General features: G+C 45.0%; 1 protein-coding gene across 7 annotated transcripts in view; it reads right to left on the bottom strand.

Annotated features, from left to right (window-relative positions):
* Window positions 1-25024, bottom strand: part of myo3b (myosin IIIB) — a 481967-nt gene that overhangs the window by 252882 nt on the left and 204061 nt on the right. For 5 of the 7 annotated variants that reach the window (XM_059966610.1, XM_059966606.1, XM_059966605.1 and 2 more), the window contains 3 exons: window positions 22149-22217; window positions 14029-14117; window positions 13709-13838 (listed from right to left, as the gene is read on the bottom strand). In XM_059966610.1, the coding sequence (XP_059822593.1) occupies window positions 13709-13838; window positions 14029-14117; window positions 22149-22217 (288 nt within the window). The remainder of the gene's footprint in view (window positions 1-13708; window positions 13839-14028; window positions 14118-22148; window positions 22218-25024) is intronic. The other 2 variants (XM_059966609.1, XM_059966607.1) reach the window with 1 other exon arrangement.

Below are 25024 nucleotides of genomic sequence, written 5' to 3' on the forward strand. Positions count from 1 at the left end.
AGCTGTGACGCATCAATTGCCTTCTGGGGAAGCAGAGGTAGCGCTGAACTTACTTAGCCATGGTCTCAATATGGTTGGACCAGGACACACAAAGGTTCAAAGGTTCATTTTGATTGTCAAAGTATGCATGTACAATACAACTCTGAGATTTGTCTACCCCAGATAGCCATGGAATACAGAAAGACCATGGGTGTTGTTGAAAGAAAAGACATCAACTCCCCCCCACCCCCGGGGCACAAAAAAGGTAAGAAATAAAACTTGCAGACCCCAAAATACCCACCTCGCATGCAGCAAAAAACAACCACAATAACAATCAACGATGCTCTACACATACCAATCCCCGATCCCCTCCCTGCAGAAAGAACAGTAGCACCAAACCCCCAAACCTACACACAAAAAAATTAACAGATCACCCACCCACCAATCGTCCACAAGAAACAAAACACCAAAAAACTGAAGGGAAACAGCACTACTAAGCCCCTCCTTTACTCCCTGTATACCCATGACTGTGTCACCACCCACAGCTCCAATCTGCAAATTAAATTTGTTGACGACACTACACTGATTGGCCGCATCTCAAATAATAATACTCCTTGGAGTTTAAAAGAATGAGGGGGGACCTCATAGAAATATTTCGAATGTTGAAAGGCATGGACAGAGTGGATGTGGCAAAGTTGTTTCCCATGGTGGGGGAGTCCAGTACGAGAGGGCATGAATTAGGGATTGAAGGGCACCCATTCAGAACAGAGATGCGAAGAAATTTTTTTAGCCAGAGGGTGGTGAATCTGTGGAATTTGTTGCCACAGGCAGCAGTGGAGGTTAAGTTATTGGGTGTATCTAAGGCAGAGATTGATAGGTATCTGAGTAGCCAGGGCATCAAAGGTTATGTTGAGAAGGCAAGGAAGTGGGACTAAATGAGAGAATGGATTAGCTCATGATAAAATGGTGGAGCAGACATGATGGGCCAAATGGCCAACTTCTGCTCCTTTGTCTTATGGTCTTAATATCCAGAATTGATTGGAAAAGGACACTGGCAGGGTTGATGGCAGAGCAACAATGGCTGAGATTTCTGGTAAGAAATTCAGAAGGCCCAGGATATATGCACCTCAAAGAAGAAGTACTGTAAAGGCATGATGACATTACCATGGCAGACAAGAGAAGACAAAACCAATATAAAAGCCAAAGAGAGGGTATATAATAGAGCAAAGATTAGTGGTAAGTTAAGAGGATTGGGAGGCTTTTAAAAATAAACAGAAGACAACGAAAAAAAGTCATAAAGAAGACAAAGATGGAATACAAGGGTAAGCAAGCCAATAATATGTATTTTTTATTTATTAATTTACAGGATGTAGGTGTCACCAGCTAAGCCAGCATTTATTGCCCATCACTAGTTGCCCTTGAGAAGGTGGTGATGAGCTGCCTTCTTGAACTGCTGCAGTCCCTGAGGTGTAGGTACACCCATAGTGCTGTTAGGGAGGGAATTCCATGATTTTGACCCAGCAACAATGAAGGGATGGCGATATGTTCCCAAGTCAGGATGGTGAGTGACTTGGAGGGGGTTTTCCAAGTGGTGCTGTTCCCAGGTATCTGCTGTTCTCGTCCTTCTAGATGATAATGATTGTGGGTCTGAAAGGTGCTGTCTGAGGAACTTCGGTGTGTTGTTGCAGAGCATCTTGTAGAAAGTACACACTGCTGCAAATGTTTGTTGATGGTAGAGGGATTGATTGCTTGTGGAAGGGGTACCAATCAAGTTAGCTGCCTTGTACTGTATGGTGTCAAGCTTCTGGAGTGTTGATGGAGCTGCACTCATCCAGGCGAGTGGTGAGTATTCCATTACACTCCTGACCTGAGCCTTGCAGATGGTGGGCAGGCTTGGGGGAGTCAGGAGGTGAGTTACACGCCACAGGATTCCAAGCCTTTGACCTGCTCTGGTAGGCACAGTCTTTATATGGCTAGACCAGTTTCCTGACAAAGGCAACCCCCAGGATGTTAATAGTAGGGGATTTAGTGATGTTGATGCCACTGAATGTCCAGGGATGATGGTCAGAGCCTCTCCTGTTGGAGATGGTCATTGCCTGGGACTTGAATGGCTCAAATGTTACTTGCTACTTGTCAGTCCAAGACTGGATCTTGTCCAGGTCCTGCTGCATTTGAGTGTGAACTGCTTCACCTTCTGAGGAGTCACGAATAGTGTAGAACATTGTGCAGTCATCTGTGAACATCCCCACTTCTGACCTTATGATGGAAGGAAGGTCATTGATGAAGCAGCTGAAGATAGTCAGCCCTAGGACATTTCCCTGAGGAGCTCTTGCAGTGATGTCCAGTGATGAGATGATTGACCTCCAACCACCACAACCATCTTCCTTTGTGTCAGGTATGAATCCAACCAGCAGAGGGTTTTCCCCCTAATTCCCATTTACACCTTTTTAGCTAGAGCACCTTGATGCCATACACGGTCAAATGCTGAATTGATATCAAGGGCTATCACTGTCACTTCCCCTTTAGTACTTAGCTCTTTGGTCCATCTTTGGACTGAGGATGTGTTGAGATCAGGAGCTGAGTGGCCTTGATGGAACTCAAACTGGGCATCTGTAAGCAGGTTATTGCCCAGTAAGTGCTTCATGGTAGCATTGTTGGTGGTCCCTTCCATTACTTTGCTGATGACTGAGAGTAGGCTGATAGGGCAGTAATTGACTGAGTTGGACTTGTCCTGCTTCTTGTGTACAGGACATACCTGGGCAATTTTCCACATTGCCGGTTAAATGTCAGCATTGTAGCTATACTGGGACAGCTTGGTTAGTGGCACAGCAACTTCTGAAGCACAAGTCTTCAGAACTATTGCCGGGATTTTGTCTGCAGTATCCAGTGCTTTCAGCCATTTGTTGATATCATGTGGATATCTTGATATCCTCTTTAATATCTTGATATTAATGAGGATGCCAAAAGTTTCTTCATAGACATAAAGTTTAAAAGAGTGGCAAGAGTAGATATTGGACTGCTGGAAAATCATGCTGGAGAAGTAGTGCAAATTGCAAAGGGACTTGGGAGTCCCTTTAAGGTCTAGAGAAGGTCTTTTATATCCATATACTTGTCCAAATGACTTTTAAACATTGTAACTGCACCTGTTGCTACAGCTTGTTCCAAATTTTTGTGTGAAAAATTTGACATTTAGGTCACTTTTAAATTCCACCCCGCACTCTAGTTTTAGCCTCTATTTTGATTACATGTATACTCTTCCTCTCAGCTGCCTATAACAGTTCACTGAGTACAGAGCATAAAAAGTTAAACAGTTGGCTAGAATTCTCCTTCCTGTTAAAGATCCCTTTAGTAAACTCCCAGGAAATCAATGAGCTCTCCAGTGGCGCCTTAGGATACATCATAATGCATTACTCAAGCAGCACTTGTACCCTCATGATATCCAAGGTCCTTAACACACAAACGTGCATGGGCTGGGACTACCTGCCACCAAGTTACTCTCCCTGGATGATTTCCCTAATCAAAGCACATAAATCCAAACTGCATCTGCTTGAAGCGTTGTTCAACTTTTCATTATCAAGCGTATAAGGACACAAATGACGAGGAAACTTGTGACTACTGTGGGCATATCTGTTGTCTATTGTTTTCTCAGTAGTCATTATTTTATTTTAACATTTAAAGAACTGCATTTAAGTTTGTTTTAAGGCAGCGAGCATTATGCTCTAAGATGACAGGTGTTTGAGATGGTAATGAGCTGGCTTTGATGTTGTTTCAAATAGACTTCAAATAATAAACAATTAATTAGCTTTACTAGGTGAACAATAAACACCTCGCAGTGTGTTGGTGAGCTGTTAGTCCTGCTACCCTGCAGGGAATCTGGCATACCTTCCCTTTCTGCTGTGAGTAACAAGGAGTACATGCAGACTCCAGCAGACAGCCAAGTTTATAGAAAAAGAAATTAAAAACTCCACAAGCTTGCAAGACAACAAGGTGAGATAAGTTTACTTCAACAAATATGTTGAAAAGAAAGACTTGCATGACTAACATAAAATAACACTTGCACTGCATCCCAATGAAGTGAATACATTAAAAAAGTATGCAGTTTCAAGTTCAAGTTCAGTTTATTGTAATTCAACTGTGCACATGTATACTGCTAAGTGAGACCACGTTCCTCCGGATAAGGTGCACAACAGGTGCATAACTCACAATTGTAACACATAAAATATTAACACAAATAAATTAACAAACAATAAGGTACAAGTACGATACAAGTTAAAAAGTAAACAGTATAATTCAAGTGGCGCTTCATAAGCGATGAGACCTGGGTAGAGGCAAGGAGTTCAGTAGTCTCACAGCCTGGGGTAAGAAGCTGTTTCCCATCCTAACAGCTCTGGTCCTAATGCTATGGATGTTTGCCCCTCCTCCATCACTTTCTCCCATGGTCCATTCTCCTCTCTTATCAGATTCCTTCTTCTTCACCCCTTTACCTTTTCCACCTATCACCTCCCAGCTTCTCATTTCAACATCCTCCCCCATCCACCTGCCTTCATCTAACGCTTTCCAGCTTGCCTCTTCCCTCTTCCCCCTGTCACCTCCCCCTCAACTTTTTATTCTGGCATGATCCCCTTCCTGCTCAGTACTGAAGAAAGGCCCCGGCCTGAAATGTCGACTGTTTGCTCGTTTGCATTGATGCTGCCTGACCTGTGTGTTCTGCGTGTCTTACTTCAGATTTCCAACATCTGCAGACGTTCTTGTGTCTGTGATTCAGCACTCACTCAGTACTGCTTTGGAACATCAGCCGAGATCTCTGCTCAAATCAACAAGGAACAGTGATGCACAACAGGCACAAGATAGACTGCAGACACAGGAAATCCAGAGCAACACACACAAAATGCTGGAAGAACACAGCAGGTCAGTCAGCATCTACGGAGGGAAATGAACAGCCAACAATTCAAGCAAAGACACTTTATCAGTAATAGAAAGAAAATGGGCAGAAGTCAGAATTAGAAGGTTGGTGGGGGGGGGGTGTGGGGATAGAGCACAAACTGACAGGTGGTAAGTAAATCTGGATGAGAAGGGGAAGGTATGTAGGTGGGGAGGGGGGAAGTGGGAAAGGCTTGAGAGCTCACAGCTGATAGATGGAAGATGCAAAGAGCTGAACAAGATGGTATCTGATAGGAAAGGATACTGGTCCATGGAATAAAGAGAAGGAGATGGAGAACAAGAGGGAGGAATATGTGAAAAATGGTTAAGTTATGAGGATGGAGAGGAGAAAAAATATGGCCAGAGGACCAACGGAAAAGAAAAGGTAGGGGGTAGAGGAGAGTGGTTACTGGAAGTTGGAGAAATCAATGTTAATGCTGTCAGTTTATAGATTGACAAAACAAAATATCAGGTGTTCTTATTATAATTTGCAGTAGAAGAGGCTGTGGAGAGACGTGTCAGTGTGAGACTGGAAGTGGAATTAAATTAGCTGACCACCAGGAGATCCTGGCTGTTACAAAGGTACTTGACGCAGTAGCTTCGGGTCTCAGTGAATTACAGGAGGTCATACCAGGAACACTAGTTGCAATAAATGACATTGATGGATTTACATGTGAATGCTGCCTCACCTGGGAGGACTGCTTAGGGCTCCGAATAGTGGTGAAGGAGGCCACCAGATTAGTGCCTCAAGGCAGAGAGGAGGGGTAAGTGGATAAGGAAGTCACACAGAGAGCGATCCCTGCAGAATGTGGAGCAGGGAGAGGAAGGGAGCAGGGAGGAAGATGTGCCTAGAGGTGGGGTCTTATTGGAGATTGCATTTAAAATATATTTATGTCGAGTTGCTGCAAAATTTGACCTTGCTGTGCCAAGTGTTTCTGGTCTACAATTAAAGAGGTTGATAATTCAAACATGAAAATAGCTTCACACTTGAATTGTGCTACTATGCAACTCCACATTGCATAGCATGAGACAGCTCTTATCAAAACATGTTTGGCTTAGGAACAACTAATGCCACTCAACTGAATTATTTCATGTAACTTTTAAAATACCAAGTAAACTACAGTACTCAGTTAATTGGACAGCAGTGGGTCATGAAATATAATATTAAAATTTAAATCTAAATTTTCTATTCTATGGAAAAAAATGGTTTACTGAATTTTCTGTACAGAAAGTGCTCCAGTGATAGTTTAATGATTTGGATGGAGGTTCCTACAAAAGGTTCCAACCATATTTTTGCATGGTTCATAACCCAACAACACATTGAAATTGTTAAATGCTTTTCTCTGCCTTGATTCTGGAAATAAATCCAAGCCAAATATTTTGATTTCTAGTTGCTTTATATGAAGCTAATAGTATTACAGTACTAATATTCTAGTCTTTAGGAAATATACCAGAAAAAAAAGAATCAGGTACAGGTCAGAAAGTCCATCTGTCACTCACACTAATGAAAAGGTATATAAAATGGTATTCAGTGCTTAAAAAAAAGCTTAATTTATGAGAAACAGTAGGGATTGGAGTTAAAATATAATTATATTCTGTTGCGTAAAATAAATCAGATTTTATTTGACAATGCAAAATATGTTGACTAACAGATTTTCTTCGGGTAAGTATACTAACAATAAATCAATCATGCAGTTGCAATCAGAAACTGACTGTTAATTATCTTTAGCTTAGGTCAGATCCAAATTGGTGAAGTCTTTTATTACAAGTGAGTTGGCTGAAAGAAACATCTTTACAGATAAAGTTAGTCAGATCAGATCTGCACCCACTGAGGTGATTACAGGATAAGACTAATTACAAGGAAAAACTGTCAGTGTTTTGTACAACTACGGGCAGTATAGTAGCTATGGTAGAAGTAATTCTGGTTTAAATGGAGCAAATAAATCCATCAACATCTAAATTATTATAATCTTGCTATTGAAGCAAATGTTTTTATGCAACAGGGAGTAAATGACATTGCCTGCCTCTATTTGGATATAAAACTTAAATCATTAACTCCTATTCTCCAAGTACAAAACAACGCACTGAATACCTATTGAGAATGCCATTAATACAACTCTGCATTTCATAATCTGACGAGTTCCATAGGGTAAGATTATCCATTTAATGCATGTCAGAAATTAAACAGCTGTCCTGTGATTGCAGAAAATCATTTTTGCAATCTGTTGATATTATTATGTAATATACTGCAGATATTGAACTAAACCATTTCACTTTAGAAAAAAAAACAGGATGGTGCAGCGGTGTGCTACACGCAGCGCTAAAATTACGACACGGAGTCAGTAACTTCTGTCGAAGGAAAAAACTTTATTCGAAATCTTCAGCCTCACTTTTAAGCCTCCCTCAACCTGCCTCCCGTGGCGCAGAGGCTCCAAAGTTCTGTGCTCGCAAACCCCCGTAGGCTATCTAATTGTGAGTCGGTTCGGATGTGCCAGGAAATGGGTCGCCACATAACCCCCCCCCCCCCCCAGAACTGGCGATACACCCCCCAATGTCCACAGTCTGGGCCAGAACCTGCTTGGGAGGTCGGCCTCTGAGCCGAGGTGCCGGAAACTCGGCCGGTTGCGCCAGGTCCACATGGGCCGGTTTGAGGCGGTCCACCGTGAAAACCTCCTCTTTCCCCCCAACATCCAGCACGAACGTGGACCCGTTGTTCCGGAGCACCATAAACGGCCCCTCGTATGGCCGCTGCAGCGGTGGCCGATGCCCGCCCCTTCGTACAAACACAAACTTACAGTTCTGTAGGTCTTTGGGTACGCAGGTCGGGTGCCACCCATGCTGTGAAGTGGGTATGGGGGCCAGGTTACCGAGCTTCTCGCGTAGTCTGCCCAGGACTGCTGCGGGATCTTCCTCTTGCCCCCTTGGGGCTGGTAGGAACTCCCCGGGGACGACCAGGGGTGCGCCATATACCAACTCGGCCGACAAGGCGTGCAGGTCGTCCTTGGGCGCTGTGCGGATGCCGAGTAGGACCCAGGGAAGCTCGTCCGCCCAGTTGGCTCCTCGCAGGCGGGCCATGAGGGCCGACTTCAGGTGACGGTGGAAACGCTCCACTAGCCCGTTCGACTGTGGGTGGTAGGCAGTGGTGTGGTGCAGCTGAGTTCCCAAAAGGCTGGCCATAGCTGACCACAGGCTGGAGGTGAACTGGGCGCCTCTGTCGGAGGTAATGTGGGCTGGTACACCAAAGCGAGATATCCAGGTGGCGATCAGGGCTCGGGCGCAAGATTCGGAGGTGGTGTCGGTGAGCGGGACCGCCTCTGGCCATCTTGTGAACCGGTCCACAATAGTCAAGAGATGCCGCGCTCCGCGCGACACTGGCAGGGGGCCCACAATATCCACATGAATGTGGTCGAAATGCCGGTGGGCGGGATGGAACTGCTGCGGTGGGGCTTTGGTGTGCCGCTGCACCTTGGCCGTCTGGCAGTGCATGCACGTTTTGCCCCATTCACTGACCTGTTTGCGGAGTCCGTGCCAAACGAACCTGCTGGAAACCATCCGGACAGTTGTCCGGATGGAGGGATGCGCCAAGTTATGAATGGAGTCGAAAACGCGGCGCCGCCAGGCTGTCGGGACGACGGGACGGGGCTGGCCGGTGGCGACGTCACAGAGTAGGGTCCTCTCACCTGGGCCCACGGGGAGGTCCTGGAGCTGCAAACTGGAGACTGCGGTTCTGTAACTCGGAATCTCCTCATCCGCCCGCTGCGCCTCTGCCAGTGCCTCAAAGTCTACCCCTTGGGAAAGGGCATGAACGGTAGGGCGAGAGAGCGCATCCGCCACGACATTGTCCTTACCCGAGACGTGCCGGACATCCGTCGTGTATTCAGAGATGTAGGACAGGTGGCATTGCTGGCGGGACGACCAGGGGTCGGACGCTTTCGTAAACGCAAAGGTAAGCGGTTTGTGGTCCGTGAACGCGGTGAAGGGCCGACCTTCTAGGAAGTACCTGAAATGCCGGATTGCCAGGTAGAGCGCCAACAGTTCCTGGTCGAAAGCACTGTATTTGAGCTCGGGTGGTCGCAGGTGTTTGCTGAAAAACGCCAGGGGTTGCCAGCGACCTGCGATGAGTTGCTCCAGCACCCCACCGACTGCCGTGTTAGATGCGTCCACTGTGAGGGCGGTAGGGGCGTCCATTCTGGGATGTACTAGCATTGTGGCGTTCGCCAAAGCTTCCTTCGTTTGAATGAAAGCGGCGGCGGACTCCTCGTCCCAGGTAATGTCCTTGCTCGGACCCGACATCAGGGCGAACAGGGGGCGCATGATCCGGGCAGCTGAAGGGAGGAAGCGGTGGTAGAAATTGACCATACCTACGAATTCCTGAAGGCCTTTGATCGTGGTGGGTCGGGGAAAGAGGCGGACCACATCTACCTTAGCGGGCAGAGGGGTTGCCCCGTCTTTAGTAATCCTGTGGCCCAGGAAGTCAATGGTATCGAGTCCGAACTGGCATTTGGCGGGGTTGATTGTAAGACCGTACTCACTCAGTCGGGCACAGAGTTGACGGAGGTGGGACAGATGCTCCTGATGACTGCTGCTGGCTATGAGGATGTCATCCAAATAGATGAACGCGAAGTCCAGGTCCCGTCCCACCGCGTCCATTAACTGCTGGAACGTCTGTGCGGCATTCTTCAGGCCGAATGGCATGCGGAGGAACTCGAAAAGGCCAAACGGGGTGATGAGAGCCGTTTTGGGGATGTCGTCAGGATGCATCGGGATTTGATGGTACCCTCGGACGAGGTCTACCTTGGAGAAGATCCGTGCGCCGTGCAGGTTTGCTGCAAAGTCCTGAATGTGCGGCACAGGGTAGTGGTCCGGTGTGGTAGCCTCGTTCAGCCTGCGGTAGTCGCCGCACAGTCTCCAGCCCCCTGTCGCTTTGGGCACCATTTTCAGGGGGGAGGCCGTGGGCTCATGGGCTGCCGGATGATCCCCAATTCCTCCATCCTCTGGAACTCCTCCTTCGCCAGTCGGAGTTTGTCTGGGGGAAGCCGCCGAGCGCGGGCGTGGAGGGGTGGTCCCTGGGTCGGGATGTGGTGCTGTACGCCGTGCCTGGGCATGGCCGCTGTGAACTGCGGTGCCAGAACCGATGGGAAATCCGCCAGGACCCTGCTGAAGTCGTTGTCGGACAGCGTGATGGAGCCGAGGTGAGGGGCTGGCAACTGGGCTGTACCCAGGGAGAAGGTCTGAAAGGTCTCGGCGTGTACCAGTCTCTTCCTGGGCAGGTCGACCAGTAGGCTGTGAGCCTGCAAAAAATCTGCACCCAGAAGCGGTTGGGCTACGGCGGCCAGTGTGAAGTCCCACGTGAACTGGCTGGAGCCGAACTGTAGCTGCACCTGACGGGTGCCATAGGTCCTTACTGTGCTGCCATTCACGGCCCTCAGGGGGGGACCCGGTGCCCTGCTGTGGGTGTCGTAACTCGTCGGAGGTAAAACGCTGATCTCAGCCCCAGTATCGACCAAAAACCGGTGTCCCGACCTTCTATCCCACACATACAGGAGGCTATCCCGATGGCCAGCCGCCGTAGCCATCAGCGGCGGCTGGCCCTGGCATTTCCTGGGAACTTGCAGGGCGGGCGACAACGGCGGGCTTCTGCACCCCATCGCTGGTGGTAGAAGCACCAGTGTTCATTGGGCCGGGGGTTGGCGGGCTCTGCGGCCGGGCCTGGACTGGTTTGCTGCCGGGAGCGTGGCTGGGAGATCTGTGCGATGGACGCCCCGCTCACCTTTTTGGCGTTCCACAGCACGTCCGCCCGGGCTGCCACCTTCCGGGGGTCACTGAAATCCGCGTCGGACAGCAGCAGGCGTATGTCCTCGGGCAGCTGCTCCAGGAATGCCTGCTCAAACATGAGGCAGGGTGTGTGTCCGTCGGCGAGAGACAACATCTCATTCATTAAAGCCGATGGAGGTCTGTCGCCCAAGCCATCCAGGTGCAGTAAACGGGCAGCCCGCTCACGCCGTGAGAGTCCGAAAGTCCTGAGGAGCAGGGCTTTGAATTCCGTGTACTTGCCGTCTGCCGGGGGCGACTGTACGAACTCCGCGACCTGGGCCGCTGTGTCCTGGTCGAGGGAGCTCACCACGTAGTAGTAGCGGGTGTCTTCTGAGGTGATCTGGCGTACGTGGAATTGGGCTTCGGCTTGCTGGAACCATAGGTTCGGGCGCTGTGTCCAGAAACCCGGCAGCTTCAACGAAACCACATGAACAGAGGCGGCGTTGGTCATTTCTGGTCCAAAAATCGTTTGGACTGTCGGGGTCACCAATTGTAGCGGTGTGCTACACGCAGCGCTAAAATTACGACACGGAGTCGGTAACTGCAGTCGAAGGAAAAAACTTTATTCGAAATCTTCAGCCTCACTTTTAAGCCTCCCTCAACCTGCCTCCCGTGGCGCAGAGGCTCCAAAGTTCTGTGCTCGCAAACCCCCGTAGGCTATCTAATTGTGAGTCGGTTCGGATGTGCCAGGAAATGGGTCGCCACAATGGAATAAAAGATCAAAATTAAAAGACTTAAAAATGTTGATCTGGAATCAAATCACCTACAGTATTATTAAAAACTTTCAAGTTGGCTTCTTCTTGAAAACATTTACTTCAACTATTCAGTTCGCATTTCATCCAATAATCTATCTAGAACAGGGGTTCCATGGACTCCTTGGTTAATGGTAGGGGTCCATTGCATAAAAATAGCTGGGAACCCTGATCTAGAGTGAGTCATGATGTCTCAACTTACCTTTCAATGCATTTAACGAAGAATTAAATGGTTAACACCATCTTTATGTTTAATTCACTGTAATCAACCCTTTTGAAACACATGACAAATTTTGTTTTAACCACTGTCTGTAAACACATACACACAATAGATTTTGTGGATGCTGGAAATCCAAAGCAATACACACAAATGCTGGAGGAACTCAGCAGGTCAGGCCACGTCAATGGAAAGGACAAAACAGTCGACGTTTTGGGTCAAGATCCTTAATCAAGAGTGGAAAGGGGACAGGAAGAAGCCAGGATACGAAGGTGGAGGAGTGGGAAGGTGGACAAACTAGAAGGTGATAAATGAAGCCTGGTGGTTGGCGGAGGAGGTGTGAAGCTGGAGGTCATTGGTGGTAAAGGGCTGAAGAAGGAGGAATCTGAGAGGAGAGGAGAGCGGACCACAGACAAAAGTGAAGGAGGGTCACCAGTAAGTGGTGATCGATAGGTGAAGAGAATGGAAGAGGTAAGAGGGGATCCAGGGTGGTGAATGAAAGACTAGGGAAGAGGGAGGGTGGAGAAATTACTGGAAATTGATGTTCATGCCAAAGGGTTTGAAGTTACCCAGACAGAATGTGAGGTGTTGCTCCTCCAACCTGAAAGTAGCCTCATCATTGCAGTAGTGGAGGTTGTGGACAGACATGTCGAAATGGAAATGGGGATTGGAATTAAAATGGTTGGCCACTGGGAAATCCTGCTTGTTGTGGGTGAAAGAAATGTGCTCAACAAAACGGTTCCCCCAGTCTACATTGGGTCTCACCAATGTAGAGAAGGCTGCACCAGGAGCACTGGATACAATACAAAAATTGTAGGGTTTTGTTGAAGGTGGCTGTGAAGAATGATGTGCTGGATGTAAAGGTTCAAGGGAACCTATCATTCAGCACTCACAGGACAACAGTGTCTTGTCAAGATTGCACTGAAGCTAAGACATTTGTTGAGTAAATGAATCTTATATCTTGATCCTCAGCACAAACACCAGCATTACATCACAACACTTGGCCTCATAATCTTGATCCTTTCTTCTAATTTCATCACCCTTAACTAAATCCAGAACATCAGTCTTTCAATTCCTCCTCACCACTTTCACCAAATACTGATCTGTGCTTCAATCCCAACATCTGTGTCAGGCACAAATGCAGCATCCCTACTCCCTGGTCTTCACACTGGCCCAGTAGCATCCACATCCTAATCCTACTTTCTGAGTGGAAAGAAATGGATAGCACTTTTCTGAAAGTGTGTAATGCCTGAAATTAGATCCTGAGTTTTCAAGCTCAGATGTAAACGGAACGTTCAACGGAGGAGGGGTAATTAACCTCCCACTGTTGTGAAAACCTAGCTCATCCTTTAGGGCTCCAGAAGTTTTAATCAACAATTTAGCAAGATTTTATTTTGAATCTGTTTCATACAACATTAGATTGCAATTTTAACTATTTTGCTTCAGTGCAATTTGAAAATATAAGGTCACCAATTAATTTTGAAAATGCAATGCTCCTCAGAAAGGTGAAATTAAAAACTAAGTTGTATTAAGCCAGACATAGTTTTTAATAATTACTAAATATTTTATATTGTTTGTCTTTTTAAATGTCATTTTTCATTTTTAAATTCATATTTTCAGAGATGATTCATCATTTCTCATTACTCCGTAACATAGTCATCTGTAGTATTTTTATTTTCAACTATATTGAGTATATATATTTACTTGCAATGTCAGTAAGTAATATAATTAATTCAAATGTAGGCAACTTTTGCATATAACTCACAGATAAACTTCACTATTTATATTTTATATTTTGTGACAATTTTTAACCAGAGGAATTTACATATTCAGCTACTGTTTCATGGGACACCCTTCGTAAAGTCTGATGCCTCCTTCATAAAACTAAATAACTTATTTTACTTTTATTCATGTGGAATGCCACAGGAAATCAAATATGTTCACACAATGCACATTTAACATATTATGAACAAGCAGACACTATTAGCAATAGTGAACAAATAAGGATATACAAGATCATTCCTACCTGTTTTAGTTAGTGGACCAGAAAAGAGTTGTTGAAGCAATTTATTTTCTGATGTCCTGAGCACAACTACTATATCTGCAGGAAGTGTGTCTCTATTTTTTTCAAGGAAACCACATGCATCATAGAGAACCTGCATAAACATCAAAAATTACTCTGTGTATTTTTCTGATTTCAATTTATTGTAAAGTTATTACACATACAGATGCTTAACATGTTTAAAAATTATAATTATATTCCAACTTTAATTATGTTAAAATTACAATAAGATAAATATATACTTCAGATATTACACACTTGTCATTTTAAATCTTTGTTCATACCTTGCCAGCATAATGTTCAACACCAAAACACAATTCCATGCCTTTTGGTCTCCAAAAATAATTTGTCCGTAGGTTGTCTTCAAACTTATCTGAAATATCATGAAGAAAACAAGCATCACTTGTATATCCACAGGAGACTGAATTTGAAGCCAAATTTAAATGACAAATTGATATACTAAACATAATCTCCATAGTAAACCACAGAGAAACCTGAAGGATAATTTCTAGATATGTAGGTTAAAACTGAGTCCTTTAATTCATCCATACAACATGATTTTGTCAAATAACTTGTCCTTAATTTAAATTCGTACAGATCTTCTGATGAAGATGCATCTGGTTTTGCTGGGTGGATTTCTATGACTTAGACTGAACAAAGATGAAGAAATAATAATGTACTTCCTTCAGGAACTTCTGTGTGAGTTGGGAGGAGAAGTAGGAATGGGATGAACAAACATGCAAGTTCAGTGGATTTCTCTTAATTGGGCCATCAGTTCATCAGGTCAGACGCTTATTTCGGATAACTCTTAAAGAACAAAAAAAACAAATCAACAAAATAGCCAGGACTCCTTTTGTTTAGTTGGGGCACTATGCCGCTTAATTGGGACAGAAGACTATTGTCAAACAGTTTCTAACTAGATCCTGTTGCGTGCATTTGTGGGGCTCTTAGACACCAATCCATGTTTAAAGCAAGTAGTTCTTAAATAGCATCAATTGTGTGTGTTTGTGTTCAAACTGCAGTGATTTTTGTCACTGGTAGATGGGGAGAAATAACCTAAGACAATTCAGAACTGTTTTGCTCACTGTGGTTTTGGGCATTCTGGCTTGGAGCTGCGAGAAAAGGCCAGGAGTGAAAATGAAAGAATTTCTCAACTTCAGCAAGTTAGGAACTATGAAGAATTTGAAGACATCAACAATTATCTTGAATGTTACAATGAAAATAAGATTTGGAGGATGCAATCATTGAAAAACATGGCAGTGTATACTGCATAAATATCTCCATCGATAACTGTTAGGGAACTAGTAGACTGATTTATTGTACTGTAGCGGTATTGGTAGTGTTCTAATTTGTTTGGTATTTCATTTAATGCATAATTTGTTACTCAGTTTAACAGTACTTTGTCTTTTTTATACCTTACAACTATTTCCATGAAACTTCAACTAACTGGGGCATGCAGTTAATTGGGGCAAAATGCACTGGTCCTGATGTGTCCCAGTTAACTGGAATCCACTGCATTCCCTAATCCTTCTGGTGGCAGAAGTGACAACTTTGGGAGGTGCAGTCAGAGTAGCCTGGGCTAGGAACAGTTGTACATTTTATAGATGGTGCACTCTGCAGCTGGGGGTGAGGGGGGTTAATGTTGAGAGAACTGTGTGGAGTACTTATATGTGAGCTACTTTGTTCTCTATGGTGTCAGACCTCTTCAGTAATATTGGCATTGCAGTTGTCCAGGCACGTGGGAAATCTTCTATCAATTTTGACTTGCATCTCATGCACGTGTGGAAAGACATTCTGCTTCAGTTATTGTTGGCTGGACTAATTAAGTTTCTGGTCAACGGTGAGCTTTCGGGTATACACTGCTTTACTTGCTGAGAGGTAGTGAACAGAATGGAGCTATGTATAATAATGAGTAAGCATCCCCACTTCTAACATAGTAAAGGTCAGTGATGAAGCAGCTGAGGATAATTGGACCTAGAATACTGCTCTGAGGTACCCATTCTGTGAAGCCTTTTAGTCTATAGTCGGATTTGGAATTGGTTTATTATTCTAACATGTACTCAAATCTTGTGTATTGTTCATACAGATCAAATCATTACATTGTGCCTTAAGGTAGTAGAAAGCAAAAAAATAACAGAATGCAGAATAAAGAGCAACAACTACAGAGAAAATACAATATAGGTAAAAAATAAGGTTCAATATCAATACATGATAGATTGTGAAATCAAGAGTCCATATTATCATACTAGGGAACTACTCAAAGTTTTATAACAGTGATAGATTAGCAGTCCTTGACCCTGGCCTTGGCATCTTCTGCCCGATGGGAGAGGAGAGAACAGACAATGTCGGAGGTAGGTGGGGTGATTGATTATGCTGGCTGTTTCACTGAAGTATTGAGAAGCAAAGACAAAGTTCATGGATGGGAGGTGGGTCTCTATGGATGTACTGAGCTTATTTCACGGAGCTGTTTCTTGTGGTCATGGGCCATACCAAGCCATGATGCATCCTAACAAGATGCTTTTTATGATGCATTGGAGGTCAAATTTCTTGAGCCTCCTGGGGAAGTAGACATTGGTGAACTTTCCCGGCTATGGCATCTGTGTGCTTGGACCAGGACAGGCAACTGGTGATATTCACTCCTAGGAACTTGAAGCTCTCAACCCTCTCAACTTCAACACCATTGACATAAAAGGGAACGTGTGCACCACACAGTCTCTCTTAAGTTAGTGACCAGCTCTTTTGTTTTGCTGACATTGAGGAAAAGGCTGTTGCTGTGACAACATGCTTTAGGATCTGATTCTCCTTTCTGTATACTGACTCATTATCATCTGAGATATGGCCCAGTACAGTGGTATCATCTACAAATCTGTAGATGGAGTTAGTGAAGAATCTGACCACGCATTCATTAGTGTACAAGGAGTAGAGTAGGGGGCTGAGGATGCAACTTTATGGAGCACCAGTATTTACAAAAATTGTGGCAGAGATGTTGCTGATGTTTGGTACTGACAGTGGTCAGTTAGATAGGAAGTCAAGGACTTAGCTGCAGAGGGACTTTGATCAAAGCTGCAATTAGGTGTGGAACTGTGGTCCAGAGAACCATAATACCAGAAAGAGTAATGGTTATTACACAATGGTGATTTTGTTAGATATGGTAATATTACATTATATTCAAATTTCTAGGATTAACTCTTTTAAGTTGGGACTTTGTAATATTTTTGCAAAACAGGTACTCCACAATTTTCAAGAAAGCAGGTTGAGAGGGAGCAGGCAGGGAACTATTGACAGTTGGCCTAAAATCCACATTTTAAGTATAAAATCACATTGGAGGCTATTACTAAGAGACCTTATTTGTTTCTTGGTAGTTTATCTGATTGTTTATTGCTTAGCTAATGTTGTTCCATTCTTTAAGAAAGGCTCTAAGAATATTAAAGGCCAATTAGGAATAGAAATATTAAAGGGAAATTAAAGGGCAGCGAGCCTGGCATCAGTAATGGGAAAGTTATTGGAAGCTCCAACTTCCATCTTGCCCTTAAATTCACTTGGTCAATTTCTGTCACTTCTCTCTGCTTCTTTGATCTCTCTGTCTTCATCTCTAGAGATGAACTGTCTACCAATATAACATAGAACATAGAATAGTACAGCACATTACAGGCCCTTCAGCCCCACAACGTTGTGCTGACCCTCAAACCCTGCCTCACATATAACCCCCCACCTTAAGTTCCTCCATATACCTGTCTAGTAGTCTCTTAATCTTCACTAGTGTATCTGCCTCCACCACTGACTCAGGCAGTGCATTCCACGCACCAACCACTCTCTGAGTGAAAAACCTTCCTCTAATATCCCCGTTGAACTTCCCTCCTCTTCCCTCAAAGCCATGTCCTCTTGTACTGAGCAGTGGTGTCCTGGAGAAGAGGTGCTGGCTGACAACTCAGTCTATTCCTCTTAATATCTTGTACAACTCTATCATGTCTCCTCTCATCCGCCTTCTCTCCAAAGAGTAAAGCCCTTGCTCCCTTAATCTCTGATCATAATCCATACTCTCTAAACCAGGCAGCATCCTGGTAAATCTCCTCTGTACCCTTTCCAATGCTTCCACATCCTTCCTATAGTGAGGCGACCAGAACTGGACACAGTACTCCAAGTGTGGCCTAACTAGAGTTTTATAGAGCTGCATCATTACATCGTGTCTCTTAAACTCTATCCCTTGACTTATGAAAGCTAACACCCCATAAGCTTTCTTAATTACCCTATCTACCTGTGAGGTAACTTTCAGGGATCTGTGGATATGTACCCCCAGATCCCTCTGCTCCTCCACACTACTAAGCATCCTGCCATTTACTTTGTACTCTGCCTTGGAGTTTGTCCTTCCAAAGTGTACCACCTCACACTTCTCTGGGTTGAACTCCATCTGCCACTGCTCAGCCCACTTCTGCATCCTTATCAATGTCTCTGCAATCTTCGACAATCCTCTACACTATCTACAACACCACCAACCTTTGTGTAATCTGCAAACGTGCCAACCCACCCTTCTACCCCCACATCCAGGTCGTTAATAAAAATCACGAAAAGTAGAGGTCCCAGAACAGATCCTTGTGGGACACCACTAGTCAAAACCCTCCAATCTGAATGTACTCCCTCCACCACGACCCTCCGCCTTCTGCAGGCAAGCCAATTCTGAATCCACCTGGCCAAACTTCCCTGGATCCCATGCCTTCTGACTTTCTGAATAAGCCTACCACGTGGAACCTTGTCAAATGCCTTACTAAAATCCATGTAGATCACATCCACTGCACTACCCTCATCTATATGCCTGGTCACCTCCTCAAAGAACTCTAACAGGCTTGTTAGGCACGATCTGCCCTTCACAAAGCCTTGCTGACTGTCCCTGATCAGACCATGAATCTCTAAATGCCCAAAGATCCTATCTCTAAGAATCTTTTCCAACAGCTTTCCCACCAGACGTAAGACTCACTGGTCTATAATTACCTGGACTATCCCTACTACCTTTTTTGAACAAGGGGACAACATTCGCCTCCCTCCAATCCTCCAGTACCATTCCCGTGGACAACGAGGACATAAAGATCCTAGCCAGAGGCTCAGCAATTTCTTCCCTTGCCTCGTGGAGCAGCCTGGGGAATATTACGTCAGGCCCCAGGAACTTATCTGTCCTAATGTATTTTAAAAACTCCAACACCTCCTCTCCCTTAATATCAACATGCTCCAGTACATCAACCTCACTCATATTGTCCTCACCGTCATCAAGTTCCCTCTCATTGGTGAATACTGAAGAGAAGTATTCATTGAGGACCTCGCTTACTTCCTCAGCCTCCAGGCACATCTTCCCACTTTTATCTCTAATTGGTCCTACCTTCACTCCTGTCATCCTATTGTTCTTCACATAACTGAAGAATGCCTTGGGGAGTTTTCCTTTACCCTACTTGCCAAGGCCTTCTCATGCCCCCTTCTTGCTCTTCTCAGCCCCTTCTTAAGCTCCTTTCTTGCTACCCTATATTCCTCAATAGACCCATCTGATCCTTACTTCCTAAACCTCATGTATGCTGCCTTCATTCCACCTGACTAGATTTTCCACTGCACTTGTCACCCATGGTTCCTTCATCCTACCATTCTTTATCTTCTTCACCAGGAGAAATTTATCCCTAACATCCTGCAAAAGATCCTTAAACATCGACCACATGTCCACAGTACATTTCCCTGCGAAAACATCATCCAAATTCACACCCGCAAGTTCCAGCCTTATTGCCTCATAATTTGCCCTTCCCCAATTAAAAATTTTCCTGTCCTCTCTGATTCTATCCCAGTGGCCACCCAGTATATATAAAATATCTTTTATAAACCCTCTGATTCCCACTGCTATCTAGACTATACCCATACCCCACCATCTCCTGTAAAAAACGTCACTCCCTTGTCTCAGGTCCTTCATCTCTTCTGCATCTGTTCCCAGGATGAGGCTTCCCTTTCAATGTCCTCCTTCTTCAAAGGACAGGGCGACCCTTCCTCCACCATTGATCTGCCCTCAGCCGCATCTCTTTCATTTCCCGGACATCTGCACTCACCCCAACTTCTCACCAGTGTAAAAGGGACAGACTTCCTCACCTACCACCCCATGAGCCTCCGCATTCAACAAGCAAAGAAGAGGAAATCTGCAGACGCTGGAAATCATTAACACACACAGATTACTGGAGGAGCTCAGCAGGCCGGGCAGCATCTATGGAAAAGAGCACAGTCAACATTTCGGGCCAAGGCCCTTCATCAGGACTGGAGAAAATAAGATGAGGAGTCAGAGTAAGAAGCTGCGGGGGGGGGGAGGAGGGGAGGGGAGGGGAGAAACACAAGGTGATGGGAGAAACCAGGAGGGGGAGGGGTGAAGTAAAGAGCTGGGAAGTTGATTAGTGAAAGAGATACAGGGCTATAGAAGGGGGAATTGAGTAAGAGAATACCAAAGGCAATGGAAGAAAGAAATGGGAGCACAAGAGGGAGATGATGGGCAGATAAGGAGATAAGGTGAGAAAGGAAAAATAGGAATGGGGACTGGTGAGGGGGGGGCATTACCAGAAGTTCGAGAAATCAACGTTCATGCAATCAGGTTGGAGGCTACTCAGACAATATAGAGTGTTGCTCCTCCAACCTGAGTGTAGCCCTCATCATGACAGTACAGGAGGTCATGGACTGACACATTGGAATGGGAATGGGAAGTGAAATTAAAATAGGTGGCCACTGGGAGATCCCGCTTCTTCTGGTGCTTGGCAAAGCGACCTCCCAATCTACATCGAGTCTCACCGATATAAAGGAGGCCACACCGGCAGAACCGCATACAGTAGGTGACTCCAGACAGATTCACTCACAGGTGAAGTGCGGCCTCACCTGGAAGGTCTGTCTGGGGGCCCTGAGTGGTAGTGAGGGAGGAGGTGTAGGGAAGGTGTAGCACTTGTTCCGCTTGCCAGGATAAGTGGCAGGAGGGAGATCAGTGGGGAGGGACGAATGAACAAGGGAGTCACTGTGGAGAACAGAAAGTGAGGTGAAGGGAAATATGTGTTTGATAGTGGGATCCCATTGGAGATGGCGGAAGTTTTGAAGAATTATGTGCTGGACAGGGAGGCTAGTGAGGTGGTAGGTGAGGACAAGGAGAACCCTACCCCTGTGAGGTAGTGGGAGGATGGGGTGAGAGCATCTGTGCTTGAAATGGAAGAGATGTGGTTGAGGGCAGCAATGATGGTGGAAGAAGGTAAGCCTCTTTCTTTGAAGGAGGAGGACATCTCTTTAGTTCTGGAATTTAAAGCCTCATCCTGAGAGTAGATGTGTCGGAGATGGAGGAATTGAGAGGAGGGGTGGTGCTTTTACAAGTAACAGGGTGGGAAGAGGTATAATCCAGGTTGTGAGAGTCAGTGGGTTTGTAATAGACATCAGCAGATAAGCTGTCTCAAAAGATGGGGACAAAGTGATCAAGAAAGAGGAGGGAGGTGTTGGAAATGTAACAGGTAAATTTGGGGGCAGGATGAAGTTGGAGAGAATGTTGATGAAGTCGACAAGCCCTGCATGGGTGCAGGAAGCGGCACTAATGCAGTCGTCGATGTAGCCTAGGAAAAGTTGGGGAGTGATCCCAGTGTAGGCTTGGAACATAGACTGTTCCATGTAGCTGACAAAAAGCAGGCATAGCTGAGACCCATGTGCTTGACCGTGGCTACACCTTTTGTTTGAAGGAAGTGGGAGGAGCCAAAGGAAAAATTATTGAGAGTGAGGACAAATTCCGTCAGATGGAGGAGAGTGGTGATGGAGGGGATCTGGTTAGGCCTGGTGTCCAGAAAGAAACAGAAAGCTTTGAGGCCTTCCTGGTGGGGGATGGAGGTGTATAAGGACTGGACATCCATAGTGAAAGGAAGATGATGAGGGCCAGGGAACCTGAAGTCATTGAAACTATCAAGGGCGTGTGAAGTGTCATGGGTATAGGTAGGAAGGGATTGAAAGGTGGGGATAAAACTGAGTCAAGGTATGCAGATACAATTTCAGTGGGATAGGAACAAGCAGAAACATTGGCCTACCTGGACAGGTAGGTTCGTAGATCTTGCAGAAACAGGAGGTGTGGGGTGAAGTTGGAGACAGTGGATAGGAGATCCCCGGAGTTAATAAGGTCAATGAAGGTGTGGATCATCCTTCATAACTTCCGCCATCTTCAGCAGGACTCTACAGCCAAACACGTCTTTACCTCACCCAAACCACTCTCCATTTTCTGCAGGGATCACTCTCTGTTATTCCCTTGTCCATTCATCCCATTCCACTGATCTCCATCCTGGCACTTTAAGCAGTAGAAGGGCTACATCTACCCATTCACCTCCTTCACCTCCATTCAGCACCCCAAACAGTCATTTCAGGTGAGGTAATACTTCACCTGTGAATCTGTTGGGGTCGCCTGCTGTATCCGGTGCTCCTGCTGCAGCCTCCTCTACAATGGTGAGACCTTACAAAAATTAGGATAACGCATTGTCAAGCTCCTCCACTCCTTCCATAAAAAGTGGAATTTCCTGGAGGCTAACCATTTTAATTCCTACCCCTCATTCCCATGTCAACTTGTCAGTCCACGGCATCTTCTTCTGCTAAGATAAGCCCAGTCGCAGGCTGGAGAAGCAACACTTCATATTCCGTTGAGGTAGCATTCAAGCTGATGGCACTTACATCTATTTCTTCAACCTCTGGGAGTTTTTCCCCTCACCCTTCCCTCATTTTCAATTCTCCACTTTGGTCTCTTAACTCTTCTCCTTTCCTGCCTAGCACCTTTCCTGGTGCCCCTCCTCCTTCCCTTTCTCCATAGTCTACTCTCCTCTCCTATCAGATTCCTTCTTCTCTAGGCCTTTGCCTTTTCCACCTCCCAGCTTCTTACTTCATCCCTGATCCCCCACCTACCTGGCTTCAGCTTGTTCTCCTTCCCCTCCCACCTTCCTATCCTGGCTCTTCCCACATACTTTCCAGTCCCAATGAAAGGTCTTGGCCTGAAATGTCAACTGGTTATTCACTTCCATAGATTCTGCCTGACCTACTAAGTTCCTCCAGCATTTGTGTGTGTTGCACAGGTATTCTAGGGAACTGAATATATAAGTATTTGGATAGACAAGAATTGATCAGGGACAGTCAATATTGGCAATGTGCATTGTAGCTCGTTTCTAACCAATCTTTGAAAGTTTTTTCGTGGAAGTTACCAGGAAAGTTGATGAAGGCAAGACAGTGGATGCTGTCTACAACGACTTCAGCAAGGCTCTTGACCAAGTCCCGTCAAGTAGGTTCAGTCATTTGGCATTCAGGGTGAGGTGGTAAATTGGCTTTGCAGGAGAAGCCAGAGAGTGGTAGTAGATGGTTGCATCTCTGACTGGAGGCCTATGATTAATGGTGTGCCACAGGGATCAGTGTTGTTTGCCTTCTATATCAATGAACTGCATGATAATGCAGCAAACTGGATCAGCAAATTTACGAATGACACCAAGATTGTGGATGAAGTGGACAGAGAGGAGGGTCATCAAAGCTTGCAGTGGGATCAAACTAGCTGGGAAAATGGGCTAAAAATGGCAGATGGAATTTAATGGAGACAAGTGAGAGGTGTTGCACTGAGGGTGGACAAACCGGTGTGAGACTTACACAATAAGTGGAAGGGCACTAAGGAGTGTGGCAAAACAAAGAGATCTGGGAATACAAATCCATAATCCCTTGGAAGTGGCATCACATCAAGATAGGGTCGTAGAGAGAGCTTTTGTCATATTAGTTTTCATAAATCAAAGCACTGAGTACAAGAGCTGAAATTGTATTAGAAGTTAGTGAGGCCTAATTTGGAGTATTGTGTGCAATTCTGGTCAACTACTTTCAGGAATGATATTAATAAGATTGAAGGAGTGCAGAAGAAATTTATAAGGACATTGTGAGGATTTGAGGACCTGATTTATTGGAAAAGGATGAATAGGTTAAGACTTATTTCCTAGAATGTAGGGGTGATTTGATAGAAGTATACAAAATTATGAGGAGTGTTCATAGGTTACATGCAGGCAAGCTTCTTCCACAGATGCAGGGTGAGACTAGAACTGGAGGTCATGGGTTAAGGGTGAAAGGTGAAATGTTTCAGGGGAACTTCTTCACTCAGTGCAGGGTTTCCCAACCTGAGTGCAACCGATCCCTTGCTTAAAGAATGGTATAAAAAAAGGTTGGAACCCCTGACTCAGAGGGTGGTGATGCTGTAGAACAAGCTGCCAGTGAAAGTAATGGATGAGATTTCAATTTCATCGTCTAAGAGAAAATTAGGTAATCACATGTGTAGGAGGGGTATGGTCCAGGTGCAGGTCGATGGGACTAGGCAAAATTAATAGTTTGGCATGGACTTTCTGTGCTGTAGTCTTCTATGACTCCACGGCCAAGAAAGTAGCAATCAGACAAAAGAAAAACAAAATACAATTAATCTTTTATGACTAATCTTTACATTAATTATGATTTTTACATGGAAATAGTATTTGACAAGTGTAATGCTCTTTGGGAATCTAATTACAGCGTAAAATAGGGAACCACCTCTTTTATTTCAATTTCCAATAGACTTTTCATAGAGTGTGACATAAAAGGATTTAAACAACTTAAGTGATTAGGCAGAAAGATGGCAGAGAAAGCATAATATATTCAAGTGTAAGGTTAATCATTTTAGTAGGAAGAACAAAAAAAGACATTATTATTCAAGACTAGTGAATGTTGGTGCTTGGAGAGATCTGGTTGTTCTTACACAAGAAATACATAATTAGCATGCAAATATTGTCCAGGATTTTAAAAAAGCAAAGAGAATATCTTTTATTGCAAGAGGGGTGGAGACAAAAAAGTTGAGAAATGTGACCACATCTGGGCTAATGTAAAATGTTTTGGATTCCTTAGTAAGAAAGGATATAGCTGCCTAGAGGCATGCAGAATAGATTCTTGAGATTTATTTCTCAGAAGAAGTTATGAAGATTGATAAAATAGACTGGAATTATGCTATCCAAAGTCTAGAACAAAAGATGATCTTACTGAAGTATATGGGATTCTGAAGGTTTGGTGCATAAATGCTATGATAAAGTTTCCCTGGTAGGTGACCCACAACTAAGGAGTTTAGGATGAAGGGTCATCCATTAAAGCCCAAGATTAGGATGAATACCTTTTCCCATATGATTGTAAATCCTTGGATTTTCCTACCTTGGATTGATCCATATATTCTAGGTCAGGGGTTCCCAACCTTTTTCATGCCATGGACCCCTATCATCAACTGAG

The sequence above is a fragment of the Hypanus sabinus genome, chromosome 4, assembly GCF_030144855.1.
Source record: "Hypanus sabinus isolate sHypSab1 chromosome 4, sHypSab1.hap1, whole genome shotgun sequence".
Classification (NCBI taxonomy): domain Eukaryota; kingdom Metazoa; phylum Chordata; class Chondrichthyes; order Myliobatiformes; family Dasyatidae; genus Hypanus; species Hypanus sabinus.